The sequence below is a fragment of the Meleagris gallopavo genome, chromosome 7, assembly GCF_905368555.1.
Source record: "Meleagris gallopavo chromosome 7, MGAL_WU_HG_1.1, whole genome shotgun sequence".
NCBI classification, from domain to species: Eukaryota; Metazoa; Chordata; class Aves; order Galliformes; family Phasianidae; genus Meleagris; species Meleagris gallopavo.
The window spans coordinates 29468353-29493832 of NC_139410.1; the positions used below are offsets into that span (position 1 = coordinate 29468353).

The following is a 25480-nucleotide window of genomic DNA, read 5'->3' on the forward strand; positions in this document are numbered from 1 at the left end:
AGCTATCGTAAGCTAATAAATGAAGCAAGTTAATTTGATTTACTCTTTTGCTGCATGTCTTCCCATCATTCCAAGTGTAGGAGGAACCACTGGAATATTCACTGCAAGCACTTGAAAGGGAGAGTTCACTGCTACTGCAGCTGCTCCGGGGATATAGGCGGCTAGGACCTGTCACATTTAATTGACTGTGGCATTTCAAGACAGGTATAGTGGATTTCACATTCTGTTGGCATTCCTAAAACATGAGAAGAAACAGAAATATCTTATGGCTGGAAAAAGATCATTTAACTTCTGCCTGATTAAGAAGGACAAAGACAAGCCAAGTAAGCTACTTACACATTCCTATTATGCCATTAGTGTCTGGTGAATTTAATGCAGAGAACTAAATTAAAAATTGCCAGTATTTTCATTTGTCAGGGGGAAAAGCCATGATCCTCCATGTTTTCTTTTTTATTCTTGAGCCAGTATTCTGCTCTTCCTTTGCTAAAGACTATTGAGTCTGCTTGAATTATGTTTTGTATATAAGCAGCATGCTCCAGTTAGATACAGAAAACAAAGTTATAAGAATACAAGTACATCTTGACAACTGCATTATAGCCCTAGAATGTAACAGATGAGGCTGTATACCCTGGACAAGGTAAATTAATTTAGTATCCCAACCAGAATGCCCACTGAGAATGGAATCTCTCCATTACAGTCTAATTTTGGTTTCCTATCTAGTTCAAAGCTTTGTCTAAGAAACTCTCTGACGTAGGACAATCCATCTTTGTGACACTTGCAGACAGCTGAAGCCTCTTGCTTATGCAATTTATTGACACTTTATGGCTGCCTTTAGTACTTGTGTAGTTATCGCCCCGCTCCAAATGCAATTTCAGCTGACTGTGACTAAGTGCCAGCTTTGAGGAAGAGAGTAATGAAGAGCAGATAGCACTTTAGGTAAAATATTAAACCTCTGTAGGAGTATCTAGGATGCCTTTAATTTGTTTTCAAACTAATACTCTTGTGCCTAACAATGTTAGATCTTCTTTAATGTTAAGTGCCTGCACCATTCTGTTAGGCAATTCTCCAGTTTCCTTACAAATCAGACACCTTTTTAATTACCAGTGGCAAAAAACAGAATGGCACAACTCTACTTTTTATAAAACTTTGCTTTGAATTTCATTAAGACAGAACTTGATTGTCCAGCCTCAAAGAATATTTACTGATTTTTGCATCAGGACATAGACCCAATCCATTTTGCTGAGATTAAAAATTTACCATCATATTTAGAAAATGCGAAGTCCACAAAAAATTTACTAAAACTGCATGTGCAATACACAGCTGCTTCATGCAGATATCTGGAAAAATGTATAGTTTGTAGGCACTTCTCATGCACTAACATTTTTGTTGTACTTTTCCTAATTTCTTCCATTTATTCCTCCACAACTTCCATTTATTATTACTAGGGTTGAACCTTTTTGGAGTTAAATGGGTGAGAGCAGAATTTTTACTGCTAAGGAGTTCATCAGTACAGCTATTCATTGCTCAGCTGACATAATAATGTTCTGGTTTTGACAAACATAACTACAGGGCAAGTCATTACTCTCTGTCACAGGCAAAACCTATGAATGGGAAAATCATTTAGAGGTAGCAAGAGCACATTTCACCTCTGGGAGTTATTGGTACATGTCCTCCTAGGAAGTCAAATGGATGCTGGAGGAACAGCCTTTAAATCTGTTGGCTCTGGGAGGAGCACATGCTTCAGCATCAGAGGCAGGATGATGCCTTTGTTTTTAGCTTTGAAACAGATATTCTTGCTTTGTGGAGACAAATTATTTCTGCCATTGTGATTCCCATGGGAAACCCCTCATCAGCTGTCACATCTATCACACCTATGATGGTGTCATGCCCAGTAGGGCTGACTGTATAGAGGGCAATGGCAACACATGCTTGTCCTAGCTGTTTCAGACATGGCAATGGAAAAACCCACCACGTCAAATACTGCCCTTTATACTATGCCACATCCCAGTCTACTGAAGAGAAGGATGTCTGTAAAATCCTTCCCTATAAGAACACTCTGTAAGAGAAAGGCGGAGACCTCAGCATACTGAAGAGTTTGCCTTCCCTTCCTATTACTTTCAGCTAGTCTGCAGGCCTGGCCATCCCTTTACTTTGTTTCCCCTGACCCAAAAGGTGAGAAAAGTATCTGCTCCTGTAGTTTTAACAGCGTGAAAAACAGATATCTAAGCAAAGCAAGAGAAGAGTTTATCACTGAAATCATCTTTATTGTTGGAGAGATGAGGCAAATGTGCAAAAACATCACAGCGTTAGAGATTTTGAAGTAGGATATCCAGCTCATTTCTGGATAACTTTGACAATACCATAAAAGGACTGAAATTTTCTGTGGCAATTTGCCTGTATTCTCTAAACTCTCTCAGAAAGTACTTTAAATTGTATGTTTATGATGCATTAATTAACTACATTTAACTTGAACACGGGCTTGTTAAATGACATGGTGAAATTTTAATTTTTTAAATTGTGACTTTAAAATCATTACCATTAACAAAATTAGAGTACAAAGTCCTGAATGTAATATTACAATTTAAATACATAATTTTTTTGCCAGGCATCACAGAGAACTGAAAGAATCAGACTACAAAAGAGACAAAACTACTTATTTAGAAAATCCTAACCTGAAGGCTTAATTACATGTTATGCAAAGGGTTGTTAGCATTTTTGTGAACCTTTGAAACAATGCCTTTTCATTACAATAAGCACTACAAAGGAGATCACATTTTTGTTGACATTACTGTACTTCAAGATCAAAGGCACGCACAGGTTCAACGTTCTGTTCTTGTTCTCTTTATTCCTCTCTATCTTTATGTGCTTTTGTTTTCTAAGCTACTTTTCTCTTTGACAATGAAACATGAAAGCCACACTGGCTAACATTTTGCCAAATAAGCACAAAGCTAAACCCATCAGAAAAAAAAAATGCAGAGCCCATGAATTTTTAAAAGTTCATACATAATATATCATAAAAGTGGATGAATAATATGGTGTATGGGCTTTAATAAAAAGCTCCTTGACCATTTCTCACAGATTCTGAGATGTAATCAATACCCAGAAAGGTATCTTGGGGACATTACTAAGATTTATGCTTTTTTGCACAGAGTGACACTATCTGCTTACTGTATCAATTGAGGATACAATATTGAATTTCTGAGAACAGAAGGAAGAAGAAGTATTGTTATCTGCCTCAACAGTGTTTCAATTCAGAGATCAGCTTTATGCTTCATCCCTGACATCAGACCTCTAAGGAGAAAAGGAGGGGTCCAAACGTGGGATACAAGGACAGCACAGAAACTCACGTGAATCTGAGCATCAGCAGGTCGCAACTGCACCGAGCTTCTGTTCCGTTCTACTTCTGACAGCAAATCTCCAGATGAGAGGTCTAAGATGCGCGAATGGAGTTTCTGCAGGGGGGGAGGGGGTAGAAGGGAGTAAGCAAAGCGTAAGCATACAAGTATGCAGCAGATCAGCATTTTTAAAATTCCAAAGTCGGTGGTTAAATTTCAAGGGAAATAAAGACCCTGAGGTAAAAGAAGATTTGTTCTAATTCAAAATGCTGCTGTTCATGCTTGTTTTGTCCAGGACTTCCTGTGTGAAGAACAGGTCGTTCTTCATCTAAAACAAACTGTACTTTTTCTCCTAATCTCTGCTTTGTAATTTACTACTACTTAATATGCAACGACGACAAATGAACAGGAGTCCTACCACTATCCATAGAGTTTGACAAGTTTCAGGGAAAAAGCATAAAAATGAACTACGAAATTAACATTTATAAATCAATCAACATGTTAATGTTGTTTTATTTACAAGCTGCTACACCGTGAGTGAATGATTGCAAAAGTGACCCTATTTTTAAACAGCATTGATCTGCTGAAGGCCTCCCTTGCACACATTTTAACTCAAAGTCATTAATGTCATCTGTTAGGAACAATTAATGTGAATAGAAAATAATTGCATCAGGGAATGAGGGACTCAGAGGATTTTGTGCATTAATATTCAGATGCTGTTTGATTATACACACAGTTCTTTCCTTCAGTTTTGCTTGGAAGGATGACTAAGCTGGTGCCACTTCCTCCACATTCACCTGTATTGTAATTACTAAGGCTTTCAGTATGCATTAAGCCTGATTTGTTTTAATTGCAGTTTCAATAGAATCCATGATTTATGTGAATGCCTCAGCCAATGGCTTAAAAAAAGAAAAGAAATATCTGCAGTCTTGTCAGTCATTGGACCAACATATCATCTAACATAACAGGCAGTATAAATCTTATTCACAGTCCACTGAAAACAGTGAAAAAGTACTTTAAGAGAAAAAAACAAGACTCTTAAACAAAGAATTTGGATCCGGTTCTTGGAATTTTCCCAATAATTCCTCAAATCTGCAATCTTGGAGACCACATCTACCATCTCCTGTGTACCTGAGGGCTCCACGTGGAGGAGCAAACAGCACAGCGACCACTGTGGCACTGTGATGGGAGCCTTGGCAAAGGATGTAGACTCCGGAGGAGGCTTGTTGAGACTGAATGCATGGCATCATCCTGCCTACCCCAAAAACTTGGTAAAAGAGGGAAAAAGAATCTGTAATCATTGAAGACTGTGCAGTAGTAGTAGTGCTGAGGCAGTTCTTCGCAGTCATGCAATATATCTCATACCCAGATACACCTCTAATCTACAGAACTCACTAATTAGTAATCTGGAAGTCATTTCTCAAGAGCTACGCATTCATCCAGTTTCTATGCAGTGACTTTTAGGGATATACTATGAGCTGCAGAAAGATTATGGCAAATAGTTTCAATGATCAATGCTCTGTAGAATCGTATTTTGTCCAACGTGTTGAGTAGATTAAAATGCTACAAGCACTCAGTATCCAATATACATTTTATTATAAATACAAACTACATCCAGGTTATGTGTTTTTTAACACCAGTGGTGCACATCCCCTAGTTTTTCAGTGCATACCCTTTAAAATGTTATTACTAGAGTTATTGTCAGCTGTTTGCTCACGATTTAAGCTCCAGGTAAAATGCTTTTCCAAGCACACAGATTTACTGACTTAGTACATGTGCTTGGCAATAATTCCAATTGAATCACCAGAAAATTCCACTGTTTTCAGCAACAGGAGAAACTGCTGTTAGGAACAAATGTTGTACTTGCTCTTAGCAGCGGAATTACTTTCTCCAATGTAACTAGTTACAAGATTTTGGCTTCCAGAGATTTTCAGTGTGAGTTACTATAGCTGGATCTCGTAGAGCTGATGATAGGGAGCATCTGAGATGGATGAACAATTATACTGGAACATTTATTTTTCAAGAAATATTTTAGAAATAGTGCTATAGGAGTTTTAAAGCTGTAAAATTATGTTCTCATTTTTTCTAGCAAAGCAATTTAAATACTTCATTTCTTAAATGGGAACATTTAAGAGTAAAGGAAACAAAATACAACTTGTAATGTCATCCAAAGGGCCTTGGTGTGCTGCTGTTATTGTCCATATCAGCCCAAAGAGCAGAGGCCAGCCCATCTGGACATAACACCTTTGAGCAGGTAAAAAATCCAAACAATTTCGACCAGAGAGCTGGTAAGGAGACACAGCTCAGCAGAGCACGTTGCAAACAGCCTGGAGCTACTGCTCTAAAGATGTGTAATGTGATTATATTTCTGCACCAATGAAAGATCATTGTACTGGAAATATTCCCCCACACTTATGCAAAGACACCAACAGACACAAGGCCAGCATGAGGACTATCATTAGCAAACAGCACAGCAAAGTTGGAAATCATTAATTAAATAAAGTCACACAGCACTGAAGCAAGTCATCCAATTACAAAAGAAAATGATAAGAAAATTGTTTTTCTTTCACTTTTTTTTTCTTCTTCCTTCTCCATTTTCTAATTCAGAAATGGTGAAAACTGCTAAAAGAATCTCATTAATGATCCACTTTAAAGAAAGTAACAGACTATGCTAAGTACATATCTTGATTCTGATTCTTTCTCAGATAAGCAACATGTATTGGTTTCTGGCTATTTCAGATGATGGCCGCACAACCACACCAAGGAGTTCTGCTGCCTTGACAATGGTGCAATATTAAAGTCTATGCTGATGCTATCAAGATGCAGTTCAACAAAACACCGGCCAGGCTGACTTTCACAGAAAAGACGACGTCAGCTTAAATAAATACTTAAATTCAAAACAAAGCACTGTAACTATAAAATCCAAGCCATCCACCCCATCTGTGGGCACTGAAGTAGCCAGCAGCCTGTGTAACAACAAGGGGAAACCATCACAGCTGCTCTGAGAGCAGACACCAACATGGAAGTGAGTGTGGCATGGGCTGGACCAGCTTGCTTGGAAATAATTGCCCTGCATGGAGTGGTGCTGGGGCAGGCACTGACTAAAAGCTGACAGGAGGTGGCTAGGCAGGACCCACGTCTCTAGGGAAGGCCAGGGGAGCAGTGGGGCCTCCTGGGGCCATAAGCTTGTGGCATTTCCCAGGCTGTATTGCCACAGGCTTCCTTCTGGCTTGCTTGTGTTTTTAGCCACACTAAAACGGACGGAGTGATACGGCTCAAAGTTGAGATTAACTCCTGTAACCCACATCAAAAGAAAACAAAACGAACAAATTTAGGCAGAAACCCATTACACCAAGTGCAATAGGAAATACAATTATCTGGTAGGCAGATAACTGATCAGCAGACGGAGAACTGAAGTGCCCCCCCAGCAACGTCCTTATTAAGGCTCTCGAGGAAGATAGAAGCGGACTGCTGCTTCCTGGCACGCGGCAGCATTACTGACAGACTCCACAGTGCATCCTGACTGTGTCTGTGCAGCGCGTCTATCTGTTTCCATCTTCTCCTTGAAATCTCTAATGGCCTGCAAGTACCGCCAGAACAATTTCCAACGAATTACGCCAAACTGTATATGACTCTCCAATATTGGATGAGTTAATCGCTATTAAATCAATTGGCTTTGCTTTTCTCATGTGAGCCAAAGTCCATCATTCAGAAGAAACTCTTGAGGCTCTCAGAGAGACATTTTTATCCTGGTGGAACAGCCTGTAAATGTTTGGTGGGTGCACATCGCCTCCTCCATCTCTGCTGTTCACTGGGGCAGCACCAACTTGACAAATGATGCTCTGGGCTTTTCTCCCATGTAGCCCAACTATTGCAATCGGATTGGCAGAGAATACCTTTTCTGCAGCCCTCATTTGTAATAATTCTCTACACAAAGAACCCGCAGGCAGCAACACAACAGCTCCAATCCTAGCCCCGCTTCTTGTACTAAACAAGAAAGGCTTAGTAACTCTATCAAAAACACGCAAAAAGTGTGCAACACAAATAGTACTGATACAGTGATCTCTTTATAGGTGTGACAGAGGCACAAGAACTCTTGCTAGGTGACTTTTTCACTGCCTGACTTGTTACACTCTTCCTGCTCCTTTGTTCCACTTTAACTGCTAAACCCATCCAAAGCAGAGTGCAGCTATGAATTAATCACTCCCAGGGATTCGCACCAAGGGAAACAGCAAGATCAAAACAAAAGAGAAAAATGAGTGAATAGGAATGCAATTTACTTAATACTCGCTTATGCAGAAATATCATGTTCTGGAAGTCCTTAAATATTTTTCAGGCCTTAGATGCCTTCCAGAGGGGATGTTCAGATGAAGGTGAGATGACATCTTTTACCTCTTTTATCAGATGTTAGCTAGATTAAGAATATGAATGTGAACTTCTCATATCCTAACTACTCTGAAATAAAGGAGAATTAGGTAAATAATACAATGAAGTTCAGTCTCTGAAACTAGAAATAGGCTTTACGTTTAAAAAAATCAGAATCTGTATGACATACACTTTTGGCATGTGGTAAATCTGCTTTCTAAACTGAGTAGAACAAATGGTTGTCAACAACATAATAGCCAAATGTGAAGCACAAATGAAAACTGCATTAAGATGCTTCTGTTGGATACAATTCTAACAATCACTAACTTTGGAAATGTACTTGAAATCATGTACTGTGCACGCACAGTAGTGCCTTCTGTCTTATTGTTTGTAACTGATGCAATGAAAATAAAATAATTATCATAGCTCTTGAAAGTTACATATTTAATAAAAAATTCAGCATTATGCTTCTCTTTCCTATTATTCACTTTCTATAAACAGAGCTTTTCAAAGTTTATAATGACAATAGCAATTGTCATACTGAGTTCTTTTTGCTAGTAAATCAGCTTGGTTAAGAACTCGCCCTCATCTTTCCTGCTTTTGTTGCCTGTGTGGACAGGTGGCTTCCTAGCAGAGTTCTTGTGCTCTGTACATGCCAGCTCATACTCCCTTTTATGCCTATATACTTCAGGGTAATTTCAAGACACCTCATTGTGGAAATATCCATGTTTTTTTCCTCCTAATTCTCTAATAATACACTTTACTATCATCATTCATCCTAACAGTGTGAAGTTACCTTTGACTTCTCTCTCTTAAATTTTAGACTAACACAAATTCCAGAATTATGGTGCTTCAGCTGAAGAATTCAACATGTCTTCAAGAAGCATTCCTGTCCTCAGTAGCACTTTTCAGGAGTGCCTTCACGTCAAATAAGGTCCCTTGTATTTCTGCCCAGAAAAAGGCAGTTAGTAAAACGATTTTTTGCAATTGTTCTGAAAACACAACATAGCTATCCCATAAGCTGCACTGAAATAACCATATTGGTGTTTGTTCTTCTGTATCTTTAACAAACGCGCTACAAAGAGCCGAAGTTTTAGAGGACTATGTGAGACATACTTAGATTTGTATTTTCACTTGTACATATAGCAAAAGCAACCGATCAACTTGTACCTTGCATTTCCTTAAGGACCTAAACTGTACATCAACAAGCAGCCAGGAAAAAGGAAATGACAGGGTATTAGTGAAGCACAAGAGCAATTAGAGGATTGCAGAGCATCGCCTAGAGAAAGTGAACAAAGCTCTGCAGCACGGGTAACAGGAGTCAGTCACAGGAGATAGCTGCAGCACACGCACTGAGCAGCAATTCATCAGCAAGCCTTGCTGTTGGGCCATGGCAAATCATGCATGGAGAGGGAAAGTAGCAGCCTTTTTCTTTTCAAAATAGTCCTCCCTTCCCCAAATAATAGGCTCATCACTTAGATGTCCAGAAGCTGCTAATATAGAAGTCTGTAGAAGCAAGCACGTGCAACATCAGACTGTAAAGCCAATGCCTTACACTGAACTATTTTTTCTCTTTCCCTGTTGTTTCAAGGCACCATTCCTAATAGATCAAGCAGCTAGCGAAGGTATTTGATATCTGGCAGAAGTACACAACACAGAAAATTATCCAGTTCAGCCTGGAACAGAGAATGCAAACCAGGATTCTTAGCCAGTAACCAGCACCAGCACACATATGTTGTCTTTCACATTAAATATCCTGTTATGTCTTAAGGTTTGTCTGATGGGTTAACTGAAATTCTTTGACCCACATGTTGCTGCTAGGGCTCTTAATAGCTATATCATGGGAGACATGCCACTCCAGCTGCTTGGATTGATTTTTGGTGGGAGCAGAGGGTGAATCCACAGGGAGTGAGCCTCAGGACAGCTTTTAGAGCAGCAGGAGCTTGCAGCCAGAGAGCATCATTTATCGGTCTTACCAATAACACAGCAGACAATCACAGACCTGCAGTACTGCTCAGTGTTAAGAGGGAAGTGTTATACAAAACATGAATATTAAAGGATTATCTATAAAATACACATCTTGGTAAGCTAAAGCATTTCTTAACACAAAAAAGCTAGCCTCCAGCTATTCCAGAAATTTCAAGTCAAGCGGATCTGAATTTCCTATTAATCTAATAAAAGTATTTCTATACAAGTTCTACTTTGACTTTTTTTTCCCCCATTTGTTTTGGTTGTGTCTCCCACCACTAGACTGAAGATGCTAAAAGAACTTGAAATCTGGTGATGCAGCAGATGCTAGACTTTACATTCAAGTGCAGAATTAGCAGAGGTTTGTCAGTTTTACTGGCAAATCCTCCAGGCGAGTTTGCTCAGACAACTGACAACATCCAAGACAAAAGTACAAGGGGATGATTTTACAAACATTTGTATAGAAGATTAGGGTGTTAAAACTACATCAGAAAATCCTGTTAACAAGGCAAATCCAACACAAAAAAGAAAACAAAGGTTTCACTTGCATCTGCTTCAGATTTTCCAGGCTCGCTGCTCTCAGTTTTTACCAAGCCATTCAGAGACAGGCAAGAAACAGAGAATTAGATTCCAAAGTAAGAAACTCAGAGATTTGAAAACTTATATCCTAGGGTATAAATTGGGAGGTATTAAACAGATATTTGATGCATAAACATAAATAACATAATCTCTCTGAATTCTTCAGAGATTTGACAACATTGCTGTAAGCCTAAAATTACTCCCCTTCCAAATCCCTTAGTTTTATTAATTTTTATAAACTTTTAAGTAAAAGTTGCATTGAAAGACACAAAGTAATCCTTTCTGATCCTAGCTTTCATTTTATAATTCTATCAGTGTTTTCAAGCTCTGAGACTCTGAAGCGTTTTCTATTTAGTAGCACAACGGTAGAAGCTTGTAAATATAGCAGTAATAATAAATAGAGCTAATTTAATTTCTTATGAAAATGTCTGTGTAAAGTTCCCTGTGGTTTGTAATTACTGTAAAGTCAACAGTTTACATCAATGACCTGGTAATCAGCCAGGTAGAATGTAAACAATTAATGAAATGTTTTCAATGAGCTCTCTCAAGGAAGACCCCTCAGAGTACGGCAAAGCAGAGGTCTGGCACCTAGTGTAGAAAAGTCAGGCCTCTTTTTCCATTTATATTTGTATTTTTTTTCTCATTAATTTGGTACAGAGCAGTGAATGCAACGTTTTTTGTAAATAGCTTTCTACCGAGCTAATAGTAATCAATATGTTAATTCCACTTTGCTAAGTGGATGCCATCTTGTGCAGGTTTTATGAATTACGGGAACACGAAAGCACAAGAGGCAGAACCCAGATGTGCTGACACCTTCTCTTGCTGCACTGCTCACAAACACATCCAGTTTTCCTTAACATTTCAGCGTTGTCAAAATCAGTCCAAAAACAGCTTTATACTGAACTTCTGTGACAAGGAAGAGCCATGCCATTAATCTTTTATGGCGGGCCTTTCACATGGTATCTATGCTTTAACAGTAAATATGCCACATGTTGTCTTATTTCACTGTATTTAACAAATGCTTTCATGTGAAAATACAGATGAAAGGTGTTGATGCTTTGGTGACATTGAGCCAACTGTGATCGCATTATCGATCATTATCTGACTAAATGCTACTCACTCATTTCAACATACTTCTAAATTGCCGATACTGACAGCCAGTGCCATTCCTCATAGCGCAACATAATTTCAGTCCCTGGATTTGTGATTCCTACAGTTCAAAATTCATTTTCACATTCCCTTTCTGACTATACCCCAAAATCATCTAAAGGAATTAGGCAGACTTCAATAAGATCTTGTTATTGACATTTATGTTGATCGATGCTGGCTCTTACAGAATTGGAATCTACAGATCAATTCCCTTATTAGATTCGTTCTCAGTGCTGCCATGGTCATTTTATCACAAAAGCTGCTGCTATCAAATGCTGTTTTATCACTTCATAATGGGATACGCTGAAGCTTTCCTCTAGCATATAGTTGGAAATGAAAACTGTCTGAGCTCTAAAAATTGTTTTCACAGATTTCCAAAATTATTCTTATTAACTGCATACAACTATTTTTAAAAGCTATTTGGAATTCAATATACTTAACTAGTAATAATTATTTTCTGGAAAAAAAAAAAAAAAACCCAACACACCCAGTTCTCAGAATGGTAAATATATATATATATATAAAATGCCAGCATTGGAAACTGCCCTGCATCTATTAATTCCCTTTCTGCTGTTGACTCTAAGAATGAAGAGAGAGACAAAAATGAGTGTAAGAATGAAGAAGTGGTAGAAAAAAATGACATGGTTCCATTATTTGAACACACAAATGTACAAACAGTGAAGAGCACACAAAACAAATACAGACACTGGGTTTGTGGCAGAATTTTATCTGGTTTTGAAAATGGGGACATGGTATTTTTTTAAGAGCAGTGTTATGGTTCCTCTTGAGAGAGGAGTTCATCACATTAATTTAAATCTACGATAAAATAAATTAGCTTTTTTATTGCCAGGTTGAACTACAGGGCTATGATTGTTATGTATTACTACAATCTAAGTCTTAATGGCATTCTTAGCCCTGCGGTGGTCAAACAGAAACCATTTCAAACCTTCTAAAGGCTATTAGAACATGTGCAGATGTCTGGAAAATTAATACTATTATCTAACTCTAACCTTTCGCCTGTAGGAGGAAAAAGAGAGAGAAGAGTCGGGGAAGATATTTTAGATCGATACCTGGGAACAGAGAAGGGTAAGCACTGTTTCACATGGAAGTTCATCGGCTGTGAACAGGTGATTTGAGCAAGCAGATTCATCCTTATTTGGTTTTCATAGAAATCATTCATTTACTCAGAAAAATAATTTAAGAGAGACGAGCATCATTTTTACAGTCCTTCCTCATTGCTGTTTCTCAAGGTCCAGCAAGCTAGACACTGGAAAGATTCATTCATTTAAATGACAGGACCATGAATTTGTCAAGGTTAATGTTGAATGAGTCACATTTTCCTTGCCACAGCACTGTGCATTTGAAAAGTTTCTCCATTCCTCCACTTTTTTTTTTTCTTTTCTTTCTGGTGAAATCATTGAGATGTCAGATGGGCAGAAAAAAGTAGGAGGAAGATTTCAACAATATAACAATAAGAAATTGTTAGTTTAAGGCTTTTGCATATATATTTTCTCTCCAACACTAACATATCGGTTTTGGCTCAGACAGAATCACTCTAAACAAGAAGAGCCTTTTTACAATGTTTTTCTTGAATGCCCAGATACAAGGTACTGAAAATGAAAACCATCAGTCGTTGCTCCTGGGCCAAACTGTGCTCTTCCAAGTGCTCTCTGAGTGTTGTGCCAAACCTGGGCCAGACATGGCACACATTGTCATTAGGGTCCCATTTCCCACCCCACAAGTAGTACTGCTCAGAGGGAGCCTGCCCTGGGGCTCACCTCTAGCACTGCTAGCCAGCAGCTGCATACCCTTTTGGCAGCTGGATGGGCTCAAAGAAGCAGTGCCAACTTTTCATGAGAAATCTGCAGCTTTATGAATTGATCAGTTTTTCACAGTAGATAAAAGCAGGGCTTAGGAGGTATTATAGAGGAATGTTAGAAGGGGTCAGCTCCCAGTTCAGCACCAAATAAGTAGCCAGATTTTTAGAAGAACAGTGCCAGACCAGTAGAAAGTTTTGTCCCATGCACATGAAGGACCTTAAAAACCTACTTTAGAGGCTAATTCCATTTGTTATCCCCCCATGAGCTGGTGAAGACTGGTAACAGAGCTGAGAGTACCCATATATCTAATTACTGTCAAGAATCTCCTAAGAACTATTTAATGAATTTAAGCAAGCTTCTAAAATACAATGCCAATTTCTGATTCAGATTTATGCTTGCAAGTATCTGTAATCCATAATCATAATAACTGTGCTCTAATGTAAGTGTATCTACGGTACAGGAAGAGAACACAATTCTTACTCAGAGGAAAAATAAACTGGAGTTAAGAGGAAGGAAAAGGCAACTTAAAAAAAATCATATGAAGTACTTCTGCTTTTAAAACTACCAAAAATTACATTCATCTCATAAGGTGCAGACCAGAAGGAGGAACTGAAGAGCGAGCATCTTTTTTGAGATTTTTTAAGCACTGTTATTTATTCAAGATGCCATTACTTTGACACTCTTTTAATGCAGTAAGATGGAGTTTAATTCAAAGTGTTCAAGATGCCCTTGCAGTGCATACAGGACACAGACAAATCACTGCTCCTCTCTGCATCCAGACATCTGTTAGTGACTAAAGAATCAGGGCTTGCTCACATCCAGGCAGAAATGAGCATGAACGCAATCTAAAAATGCTAAAAGTACAGTAAGACTCAAGTCTGTCAATATCACCTTATAAAAGAATTAATGACAAAGGTAACGTTTCCTTTTAGCTTGCCCTTACCAGAGAGCTACCTACACGGTAATTTAAGAGTTAAGGCACTAATGGACTCTTCAGTTTCACTGAGCATCTACTTGCAGATTTTATCTTGCAATACAGTATTTCACATTCTCAGCTAAGTCAACAGAGATTTAGTCAATAGCGTTGCAGGCTTTGGATGAGGATCTGAATCTTACCACTATCCAAACCATCATTAAAGAAGATAGGTCATTTGGGAAAGAGAGGAGAGCATTAGTAAAATTGAGTGCTAAAAGATGGGGTTAGTTCAGTAGGTGTTTTATGATTAATTATGAACAACATTTTATTTTAGTTACTGGCTCTTTCTTCCATGCACAGTATACATAAAAGTATACAAAACATACAGCATACATGCCAGCAAAAAGAATTTTTTCATAGCAGATGGCAACAGAAAGTACTTCTCAAGTAATTTTATGTGCTAAAAACTACTTAGCATGATGTTAGATTCATCTGATGGCAAGTGTAATTTATAAGTACTAGCGAATTACACTGATCTGATATAATCTGAACTGCTTAGATTTTACCAAGTACTTACTGGCACACTTTTAAGTAAAGGGCAACACCTCCTTATTGCTTCATGTCCATAAAGTCTGCCATTATACTTAAATAGTAACAAAACCACAGGTATAAGTAAACTATAAACGACATTTCACATGTATAAAGTATAACACTACAGATGAAATTAATGCTTTATATACTATTATTTCATGTACATACACTTTTGAGTAGTCCTTCATTTCAGTTTCGAAGTCTTTTAGGAAAACAAACTACATATTCAGTTCTGTTAGTGTAATAGGAGAAAACGGAATATCTGCAATAAAAATGGTTATATTTTTATACTGCCCTAGGATTTCAATAGATTTCCATTTGACTATGACAAAAGAAAGTCCTCAAAATCATTTAATTTTACGCACTGTTTTGGTAATTCATTAGGGACTTATGGAGTGTGAAATATGCACTACGATGAGACAACAATTACCCAGCACACCTGTTGCTTACCATAATGTGTTTAAGAAGGGCTTGCAGTGGCTACTTTTCTACTCCATTGCAAAATTCAAAGGGCTCCCTCTAGCATCTATACTTATTTACACTTGGAGCATTTATGCAACAATTTATATGGTAAGATGCTAATGCATCTTTCTGATACATTCAGCAAACAGAGCAGGCTGAAACAGCATCACATAGATTATTCTCCTTAAGTTCAGCATTGCTGCAGGTTATATATAACACAAAATTAAAAAAATAAAAAAATGCACCTTATTAAGGCTTATTAGAAGTTTGAAGCAGATGGCAAGTCTGTTCTATTTTGTACTGTGGAACTCATACCTTTTGTCTAAGATATATTTTCATACTGAATGTACAAAATGACAGGAAAAAACATGGAAAACTGGCAGGGGGTTGGAACTTGACAATCCTTGAGGTCCTTCCAACCCATGACTCTGCCTACATACTTGATCAGTGTTTCAAATGCTATATCAAATTCCTTCCCTCATGAGTATCATTAGTGATAATAAAGATACATGTGTAAAATAAAGAGAAAGCTACAGTTCACTTAGTATCAGTTGCATGTTGGTCTTTGACAAAAAAAAGAGCAAGAAAACCTTAGTTCCTTGGTGAAGGCCTGCCACATCAGTACAGTATTTCTCTAATGCTCCTTAAACATATAGGCGGAGCTGTAAAAAAGGCAAGAAATACGACTTACAATATATTATTCAACACTGATGATTTAAGCTGAGATGAAATAGAGATTCAGATTTCTGTGTTCTCAATGGTATTGATGAGTGGGAACAAAACAGAAATAGAAAGTTGGCATCAATTTACAATTTACTGAGATAATACAAGACTAGAAATAATGACATCAGCATCTGCAAATGAAGAAATGCTCCTTTAATTTGTTCTGAAAGTCTCAAAAATCGTTGACTGTTCCCTTCTAGATTGCTATCTTGATTCCTGATTCACAGAAGCATTCTTATCGTTTGACATTGCTACAAGAACTGTATGTTCTTGTTTGAGACAGGATCTTCATGAGAGTAATGCCAGACCTTTGTTACCCTTGATATGGAGAATGCACTCCTGCAGGGCTATGGCTTGAAATCTTTAGAGAACTGTAACTGGTGTAAAAAGTACCACCTCACTACTTGGTGGATGCTCTACTGCCCACATAATTCTTGGATAAATTTTAATGTACTAGATTAAATATATATTAAATATATATATATATTAATATATATATTAAAAATAATATATTTCACACATACTTTATATTAAAGTGATTAACATTCCATCTATTCCTACAGCCACTGAGATTTTCATAACTACTGAGCAAACAGGTTTCCATGACTTCTCTCCTGCTGTAACAATTAGTGGGTCTAAAATTCGTTTCTACTTTAAGCCACCAGTCTTGATTTGTGACTAAGTAAATATCACTACAAAGACTGTTAAACCTTATTTATGTTTTCATATTTACTGAGTAAAAAAGCCTGTTTGCAAGTCTGGCCTGGAATTGGAATGTTTCAGAACATTTGCAAATAGGAGTGCCCTGACAACTTCAGGAGCAAAAATGAAGGAAGGAAATAAGACTTCAAACACAATTGGGTGACCTTGGTCTAAGGTCTTCTTGCCTAGAGGAACAAGGCAGCACTGGGAACTGCCTTCTGACAGACAGGAATTATGCTGCTGTGCAGCGTATGATGATCCAGTTACTTAAAAACACTTCTGACTGCTGACTGTTTTCTAACAATGTTATAATATCAATTAAAGTTTTAGCTTTAATTTCAAACTCTTCATGCTTTCTTTCTAAAACTTAACTATCTGTATATCGAATTGCTGCAAAGTGCAGCAACTTCACTTTTAACCTTCTGCGCTCAGCCATCATTGTGTCTAACGATGTCTGAACCACAGGTCAGACTCTGAGGCCAGATATTCCATCTCCTTTTGTCAGGTGGTCGGGCAATTAATTGCCCTCCTTCTGTCTCATATATAATAATGTCGTTGGTGCAATTTACCCCTTCCTGCTAAGTTGCACAACTGTTTCCTTGTAAGTATGTACAGTCATAGTCTATCAAAAATGTCAGATCGTTGACAGGTCATTACAAGAGCTAATGACAAGGTGGATACAACAAAGTACCTATTATTGGAGTCAAAGAATTCAGCAGACTGTGTGTAGCACTGTGGACAAAATTTTAGACTTGAAAATAAACAATGCAGATGGCCCAAGAGTAATAAATGAAACCAACCTAGCCAGAGAAACACAAGAGAAAATGGGTCCTTCTGGAATTGGTAAAGAAGCATTTTTATGATGGGAATAAAATGACAATGAAAATACAGTTTGGGATGAGAAATACTGTAAATCTTATCATTAGTAATATTATTTTATGCTTTCTCAACTGTGAAAATTTTACTTCTTAATCAAGTAAATCAATTCAATAAATGTTGCTACTTGCCACTTTTAGCACCTTTCACATAAAGATCCCTGCCTGCTCTGTAAGCAGCTGTGACAGCAACCTCCTGGGTGAAAAGTGAAAACAAGACATTCCACCCGTGGAATTCAGCTCACAAACATTTTGCTTTCATGTAAGCAGAGATATATATTATAAACAACTGCAACATCTATCAGAAGGCAAATCCCAGCTCCTGTTACTGCTCAGTAACTGTTGTAGGAAAGTAATATCACCGTTGCAAATTAGAAGCATGTTTGATGTTAATTGCTACGCACTGTTTTTAGGAATGAGTGGGAAAAGAGGGCTAACGAGAAAAAAAAAAAGAGTGAAAAGTTTTGTCTCAAGTCCGAGTGGCCTCTATTTGATAAAGTCAAACAACTGAGTGAGAAGCCACAGCTAAACATTGAAAATGCCTGCAATTTAGTGGTTTAAATCGTTCAATGTTTCTTTGAACAAAAGATAGCATCCTTCGTAAAAAATAAAAAGTCCCCAAAATGAAGTTCCCGGTTTTCTTTCCCAAACCTTTCTTGCCATAGCTCTCAAATATATATCTTAAATACCTCTTAAAATCATCTACAGTACAAAAGAAGTGATGAAAAACAAAAAGATGGAGTTATCTCTCCCTACTCCTCCATCCTTCCATTTTTGCATCGGAGCCTCAATAATCTTTTCACAACAGGAGTGAGATGTCCTCTGCATCACAGTCACTACAAGCAGTAAGCATACCAACATTTCTAATTGCTAAAAACTTACATGGCAATCCACTTTATCACAGGCCTTAATGAACCATCTCTATTTCTTTTAAAATATTACTAACCCTTTAATTTCATGACTACTTTTCTTGTAAATGCATGAGAATGTAATACTTCTAATAAGAGTTTTACAGTAAAGGAAGCAGTCATGAAAACCTTCACTACATTTTTTTTTTTTTTAATTTGGCAGTAATCTGTTTTTCCACAAGGGAAAACAGCAAGGTGCAATCAGCTCTGCATACACGCCACTATTCCACAGTCAAGTTCAAAGCACCTAAATCAAACTGTGTGTTGAGAGAAAGAAAAAAATTTCAGACATATAAAATGTGCACCATTTGCCTAAAATAAAATAAAAAAGAAAACATAGGGTAATGAGGAAATCTATTTTAATTTTTTTTACTTTTTTAAAAAGAAATCTGTATTTCTGTTGAAATCTGAGCTACTCGGAATTTTTATGGTTTTAAAATAAGCATAATCTTTAGTACAAGAGTTTCCCAATGCCAACCATAGAATAATCTAATAGCAACATACTACCAAATTACCAAATTGTAGACAAAAGGAACAAATATTATTTATTTTTAGCTTAGACTCTGTTCTGCAGGTCAAAAATTTTAATTGCACTCAGTATGAGTACTCCTAGGATGAGATCAGCATGCAAATAAAATTAAACTTCACTATAGCAGACAGTACAGGAATTGTAAAAGTAACACTATGTTCATTGCCCCAACACCACCAAAAGCACTTGTCCATTCACTTTGGTCAAGTCCATGAATTAAGAGGAATATCCTTAACAACATATTTAGTACTCTGCTGTAGAGGGCTTTAAATAACTATTTAGTACCTGCTCTAAACCCAGGGTTTATGCTTTTTCAGGACGATATAATCTAAACTCATTCCTTTTTCTCAGACACATTTGCTTAATTTCAGTCCTAAGGAAAAATCCCTCCTCAGATTTTATATTTCAGACTACAAGATCACAGATGACACACCACTTATTCAATCCTGAAGTAAAATTAGAGGACAAATAGATCTCTGAAACTCACTAACAGACTGTATTCTTTTTCTGTAAGAGTGACATATGACGTGTTTAGCAGAAGTTTTTCATTTTCTCACGTACTCTGCAACTTGTTTCCTGCTTTTTCTTTCTCCCCAAGGGGGGTTATAGCAAGCCTAAGGACACAGCAGTATATTCTGCTGCCATCTGGGGGACCTGGACTTCAAGAATATCTAAATTCTCTTTCTTCTTTGGCCAATAAATACAAAGTAAGCAAAAAGAGTTTGTGTGTTTGGTGGGGGGAGGAGTATCTATACGTACTAAAAGTATCTGTCTATTAGATGGTGCAGGGACAACGATGTAAAACAGTTTGAATTCCTCTTGAAAACATAATACCATTTAGTCCTATTTGATGCAGGTTCATCCCTTTCAACTTCTTTTACGGCAGTGACAAAATCCAGTTTCAAGGAACTGAAGTCAAACCACTTGCTTTTCAGATACCATCTAACACTGCCATAACACTCCCCAAAAACCTGGCTTACTGTTGCCACAATCTGTAATAGGGAATGTGCAACATGAAACTTCTGTGCAGTCTAACCCAATACTAGCATAGACTACTAGAGGTACGGACTGTGGAAACAAAAAAAGAAAACAGAAAGAAGGGGCAAATTATGGGACTGTCAAAACCAGAAAAATTGAGCATTAAAGTTACATGTTGCGTTGGATGTATTAAAGATCCTGAATCAAGAGATATCAGTTGTACATAACAACCAGGATCCTCTCAAGGATGAACAAACAGGAAAGAAAGCAGGGGTCAGGCAAGAAGAAAACAAAAGAATGAAGGTCCTGACCTAGCAATACCTAAATCAACACAAAATCAAGAATCCACAGATAATGCAAGAACCCAGATCCCTACGATGGTGACCCAGCATCACTCTGCCTATGTTTTTGAGTTTCACAGTAAGTATAGCTATTTGATCTCACTGTGGGGCTTCCTTGCCTTTAAGCACTAGTTGGTGAGCTGATCAATGTTTTTTCAATAAAGAACCCAAAGTGATGAGAGTTGGCAGATGTCAGCTGTCAAGCAACAGTGCAAGGGCTAGATTTTACTTTGATATATACATGCATAGCATCAGAGAATTAATGTGTGCTGACATTATCCAATTTTTTCACCTCAAATTCATGAGTTTTTCTCTAATAATAAATAGCATATGTTAATGAAACCAGAATTTGTCCCACTGCTAGAAGTCTGCACACTTCACTTAGTCATTGTTTACAGTTCTAGCTCATGGTCCGATCTGTTGGACTTATACACAGCAATTCCACTTCTACAAAAGGATGTCATAAAGATGGATTAATTCATAATAATGCACTTTGCCAAATCGAAAGGGATACTAAAGTCTCTCTTATTATTCCAGAGTGGTAAAGGAGTGGGAAATGGGTCAATCGGTTCCTCAGCTATATCCTCCCATAAAAGGTTAAAAAATAAAAATCTCTCTAAGCTTGTGGAGACGTACTTAAGTCTTTGTAACACATATGGCAAAAGTTAAATAAATGGGCTGTCTTCTCACAGGAAATTACACTGTTCACCATCAAGCAGAATGGTAAGAAATCTAAGTTCCTCCCCTGCTGAGGGATAATGAACCCATATCATTCCATTTATCATACTGAAGAAATACTGTACAAGTAAGTCAATCCACAGGTGTGCTCCTTTCTCCACATTTGCACATGACATGTAACCATTGCCCATTGGTGCATGCTTTCAGTTTCAACGGTATTACAGATTACTGATATTCTTCTAATATTTTAAACCTATCAGCTGTCATTTTCTGCTTATTGACATGTCCTTAAAAAGAAGAGAAATATTTTAGAATTGTGACAAAAATAGAACTCATAGTTTCCCTTCTGCAAAGGACATTTCCTACCTGAAGGAGGAGGTCAGAAGCTGGTTTGACTCTTTGCTGAAAAAGCACACTTAATGTTCGATTCTGTTGTTCCAAATCAAAAACTCTTGTCTTCAGCTTTATACATTCCTCCCTCAGATCCTACAGAACAAGGGAAAACAGGAAGATTAGAAAGCAGGTAACACAAACTCCTTAAAAAAGTCTGTGTAATGTCAGATACTAAGAAGAAATTAAGAATTTAGAATGGTTCAGTTGGAAAGGACTTACAAAGATTTAACTGTTTGATGATATCAGGGCTAATTAAAAATTAAAACATATTACTGAGAACATTGTCCAAACACCTCCTGAGCACTGGCAGGCATGGAAAATCAACTTTGATATACATAAGCAACATATACAGCTTTTAAAATAATAGAAATCAGGAAAATGTGCTACTTCATTTTTTCTGGTTGTTTCATCACAATAACATCAATCACAATAACATCAAAAAAATCTTATAATGAGAAATAATAGTTACATGATACATCCTCTTGGTGTTTTCTGTCGGTACAAAAAGGGACTTTGTTATAGTATATATATAATTTATATATCCTATTCAAAGCAGAAAGTGGCAATTGAGATATGAATACTGTAGTAAGCATAAGCTAAGGAAAAAGCTTCAGCTGTACCACATCAGGAATAAGTTGAAAGAGGCACAGTGCCTTCAAGGTTCTCTTCTGAAGTCTCATTTCACATCTGCTTTTTCTGGAATAACCAAGTCAGCAATGCTGGCTGGCATGCTGCAGATGCTCCGCACCTCCCTCCATGTAACTAGTCACTGTAGGATGCTAAGCCACAGTGAGATGTTGACTCACCAGACATACCTGTGAATACAATCCTGCCTGTCATTTCCAATACGAGACACCAAAATACCTTAAGATAGGCCACTACAGCAGAGGTAATGAGTAAAGGCCATTAGAAGCAGAGGTGGTGTGAAACTTTTGCAACATAAGGCATAACTGCCAAAACTGAAAGATGCAGATCCTGTAGCCAAGACTATGTCAGGTTCATCACAAAGAAATTAATGGCTTCCATATGCAGCAAATGATCTATCTTCTTTTTAATGGCAACATAGGACTTGCTTTTTCTGGTTGTAGAGAGGAAGAAAGGATTTTATTGGAAAGAGGGCTTAGGAAAGAGCAAGCTGAACCTGACATTAAGTTCTTTACAATGAGAGTGGTGAGGTGCTGGAACAGGCTGCCAGAGAGGCTGTGCATGTCCCAATCCCTGGAGGTGTTTGAGGACAGATGGGATGGGGCCCTGGGCAGCCTGGTCTAGTATTAAATGGGGAGATTGGTGGCCCTGCCTGTGGCAGGGGGGTTGGAGATTCATGATCCTTGAGGTACCTTCCATCCTGGGCTATTCTGTGATTCTATGATTCCTTTCCACCTAATTTCTACAGCTGTCTACTTTGAGGTATGGGAGCTTCATAAATCAGGAAGAGTCATTTGCAAATTAAGATCACATACAAAAATAATAAGCTGCAGCCATTATCTAGTTTTATTTAAACCTCCAAAATGCTTCCCTTTATGCTTTTATACTTAGGATAGTTGCTGCCCTATGATACTGCCTAATTGGTTTTACTTTTCACCACATTAAGGCAGTGAAACAGGCCTCTGGATCCCCATACAGGGTCCTGTCAGTACCATTATCAACATAATAACCTCATGAGAAATCAACAGGGGAGGAAACTGTTGTCAGAAGCAGCCTAAATTCTCAGCTAAGGTAGCTCATGTTTCCACTGCAACCAGCAATGAGGTTACAAGAGGTGAAGGCACAACCAAGTAGGCTCATCTTGAGACTTTTAGAAAATTCTGTGTGTCTTTTAATGCCTGTAGTGGGCATCAGGTTTTATGATACTACTAGATGAATGCAGTTATTTTCTCTTGATAGATTCTCACCTTAATATTTGTTTTAAGTGGCTTTCAAGCTGCTCAAGTAAAATTGCTATAGCCTTCTAAGGTAACCAACTTTTGAATTTGATGCTTTGTAAAAATCTAAAGCTTTGATTTAGTCAGTGAGAACTGTCTTATCTCTGGTCTCACACAAAGCAATCTCTAGGAGCATTAAGACCTATCATTATCTGCCTTTCACAAATAATCACAGAATTTAAAACAGAGCCTTAGCTGTTACAGCGTTGCTTAACTTTTCAACACAACTAAGTGCACTGAGAGGGAAAAATTATTCACAGAAACTGACAATGTAGAAAAAAATTAAATTTTAGCCATGTCCTTGCTCAAAACTTTCTTATTTTACACTGTTAAATCCTTAAGATTTATGTTTCATGCTTTAGACTTCCTGTAAAATGTGAAATATAAGACAGCAGATTACCCCTGTAGATGCTATAAAGTGGTAATGCCACTCATAGTACAGAGCAGAAATGAAGAACATTACGGTAGCAGTATTCCAGTAAAATGAAGTCTCAGTTTAGAACGCTGAAGTTCTAAAATTACCAATTAATACAACTCTCAAATTGTCTAAAACTTCTCATCCCTCTCTTGTGGGCAAAATGAGCAGCTATTACTACAGCAGTCTCCAAGATACTTGAGGTACTCATTCTTGTGCTCTCGCTGTAGCAGTAACTGAGCATCTCCCTATTCTTACCAGCATCAGGCTCATTCTGCAAAATGCTCTTCCTCCAAATACACTTTTTCTTTTTTAATACTTCATTCAATGCCTTTTTATTTTATAGAGAAAAATGGAGAAATATATTTCCTACAGAACCCAAAATAAAAGCTCATTGACCTCAATACCTCTATTAAGATAATATGCCAAGAGCAGGTACACAGATCACAGGATAATTTCATTAAGTGGCATAAGTTAAATTTCGAACTGCTGATCCAGGTCTTAAATAAAGAAAATATAAATAAAAAATACAATATCCAGCACTCCTATTCTTTCACGTGATATGAGGAGTCTTTAGGTAGGAGGAGAAAGGAGAAAGAACAGATGCTTCCAATAAGTACCAGAGCATGCAGGTTTGTATCACATCAATTTGTTGTTTTTTTTTTTTTATCACTTCTTAAATTTCCCAGAGGTAAAATTTTCTATTAGTAAGTCACAGAATCCATATAATTTTGGTACATTGAATTGTGAAATTTTGCTGTGCGGCTAATTCAGCACAAACCTCAATTTAATATAGTTTCTCCATGAAGTCTCAGTAAAAAAAAGATTCCTGCATTAGAGAAATTCTATATGTATTGCAACAAACGATAAACTTGAAAAGCGCACATTTAAGACTGTAATTCCATTTCAAGGTTTCAGTGACATTGATAAATCACTCAAGCTTTGCTCACTCAATTTGTGTCACCAGAATCTCTCAGTGGAATCACAGTCCTTCCACATACTGGCAAGTATGCAGCGCTTTATTCGTTACATTACAGCATGTACTTAATTTAAACAAAAATTAGTCCTTGAGGGACAATTTCAAATTCACACTAAAGCCTATGCGGTGTGCGTTACTGTGCAGAATCACTCCTCTCCATTTGCTGAAAGCTCTTAGCTTTTCCTCATGTCTCACTATGCCCCAGAGGTGTGTTATCTCACTGTGGCATGACTGGCTCTGTCTTACTGCTTAGCTGCACTACAGCAGATTTATCTGTTTACTGGTTACTATTTGGATTGAAGTACCTACCTATTTGGTACGGGTGTAAGGAGCCTGCTTTCCATTTTATTGTATGCTATTGTGCTTCTGTCTTTTCTTATAAAAAGACTTGCATGAATGGTTCAGGAGCACTTTAACAGTTAATATTCATTAGCATTTAGAATAGTACCCTCTATCCTCGTTCTATGGATATTAAATTAGCTGTTATTACTCAGTAATAGGTAAGCAGCTGTTGAATCCCATCAATACTAACTAAATCACTTTATTAAATGTATTGAAATCTGTTTTTATTGTGTCCATATGAACTCCTTGTTTCCTATGAGTTTGGGAAGTTTCATTACTGAGAAAGTATGAATTTTCCTTTGAAAAAGGACTCAGTAAGCTTCTCTCTCCATCAGAAAACATCCATGATATTCCCAAACTACAGATTAATATACTGAGATTAACCTGATAAATGATTACTCACATATAGTTTTATATTACAAACTGTGGATCAGGTTTTTGTGTGTATTAATATGTCAGAAAATGTCTGTATTTTCAGCTAAATTGTGCTGAAACACACATTTGGAAATT

At 37.4% G+C, this 25480-nt stretch overlaps 1 protein-coding gene across 8 annotated transcripts in view; it reads right to left on the reverse strand.

Annotated features, from left to right (window-relative positions):
* Positions 1 to 25480, reverse strand: part of NCKAP5 (NCK associated protein 5) — a 338518-nt gene that overhangs the window by 56615 nt on the left and 256423 nt on the right. For all 8 annotated transcript variants that reach the window (XM_085228902.1, XM_085228905.1, XM_085228903.1 and 5 more), the window contains 3 exons: positions 21286 to 21405; positions 3348 to 3452; positions 44 to 235 (listed from right to left, as the gene is read on the reverse strand). In XM_085228902.1, coding sequence (XP_085085028.1) covers positions 44 to 235; positions 3348 to 3452; positions 21286 to 21405 — 417 coding nt within the window. The remainder of the gene's footprint in view (positions 1 to 43; positions 236 to 3347; positions 3453 to 21285; positions 21406 to 25480) is intronic.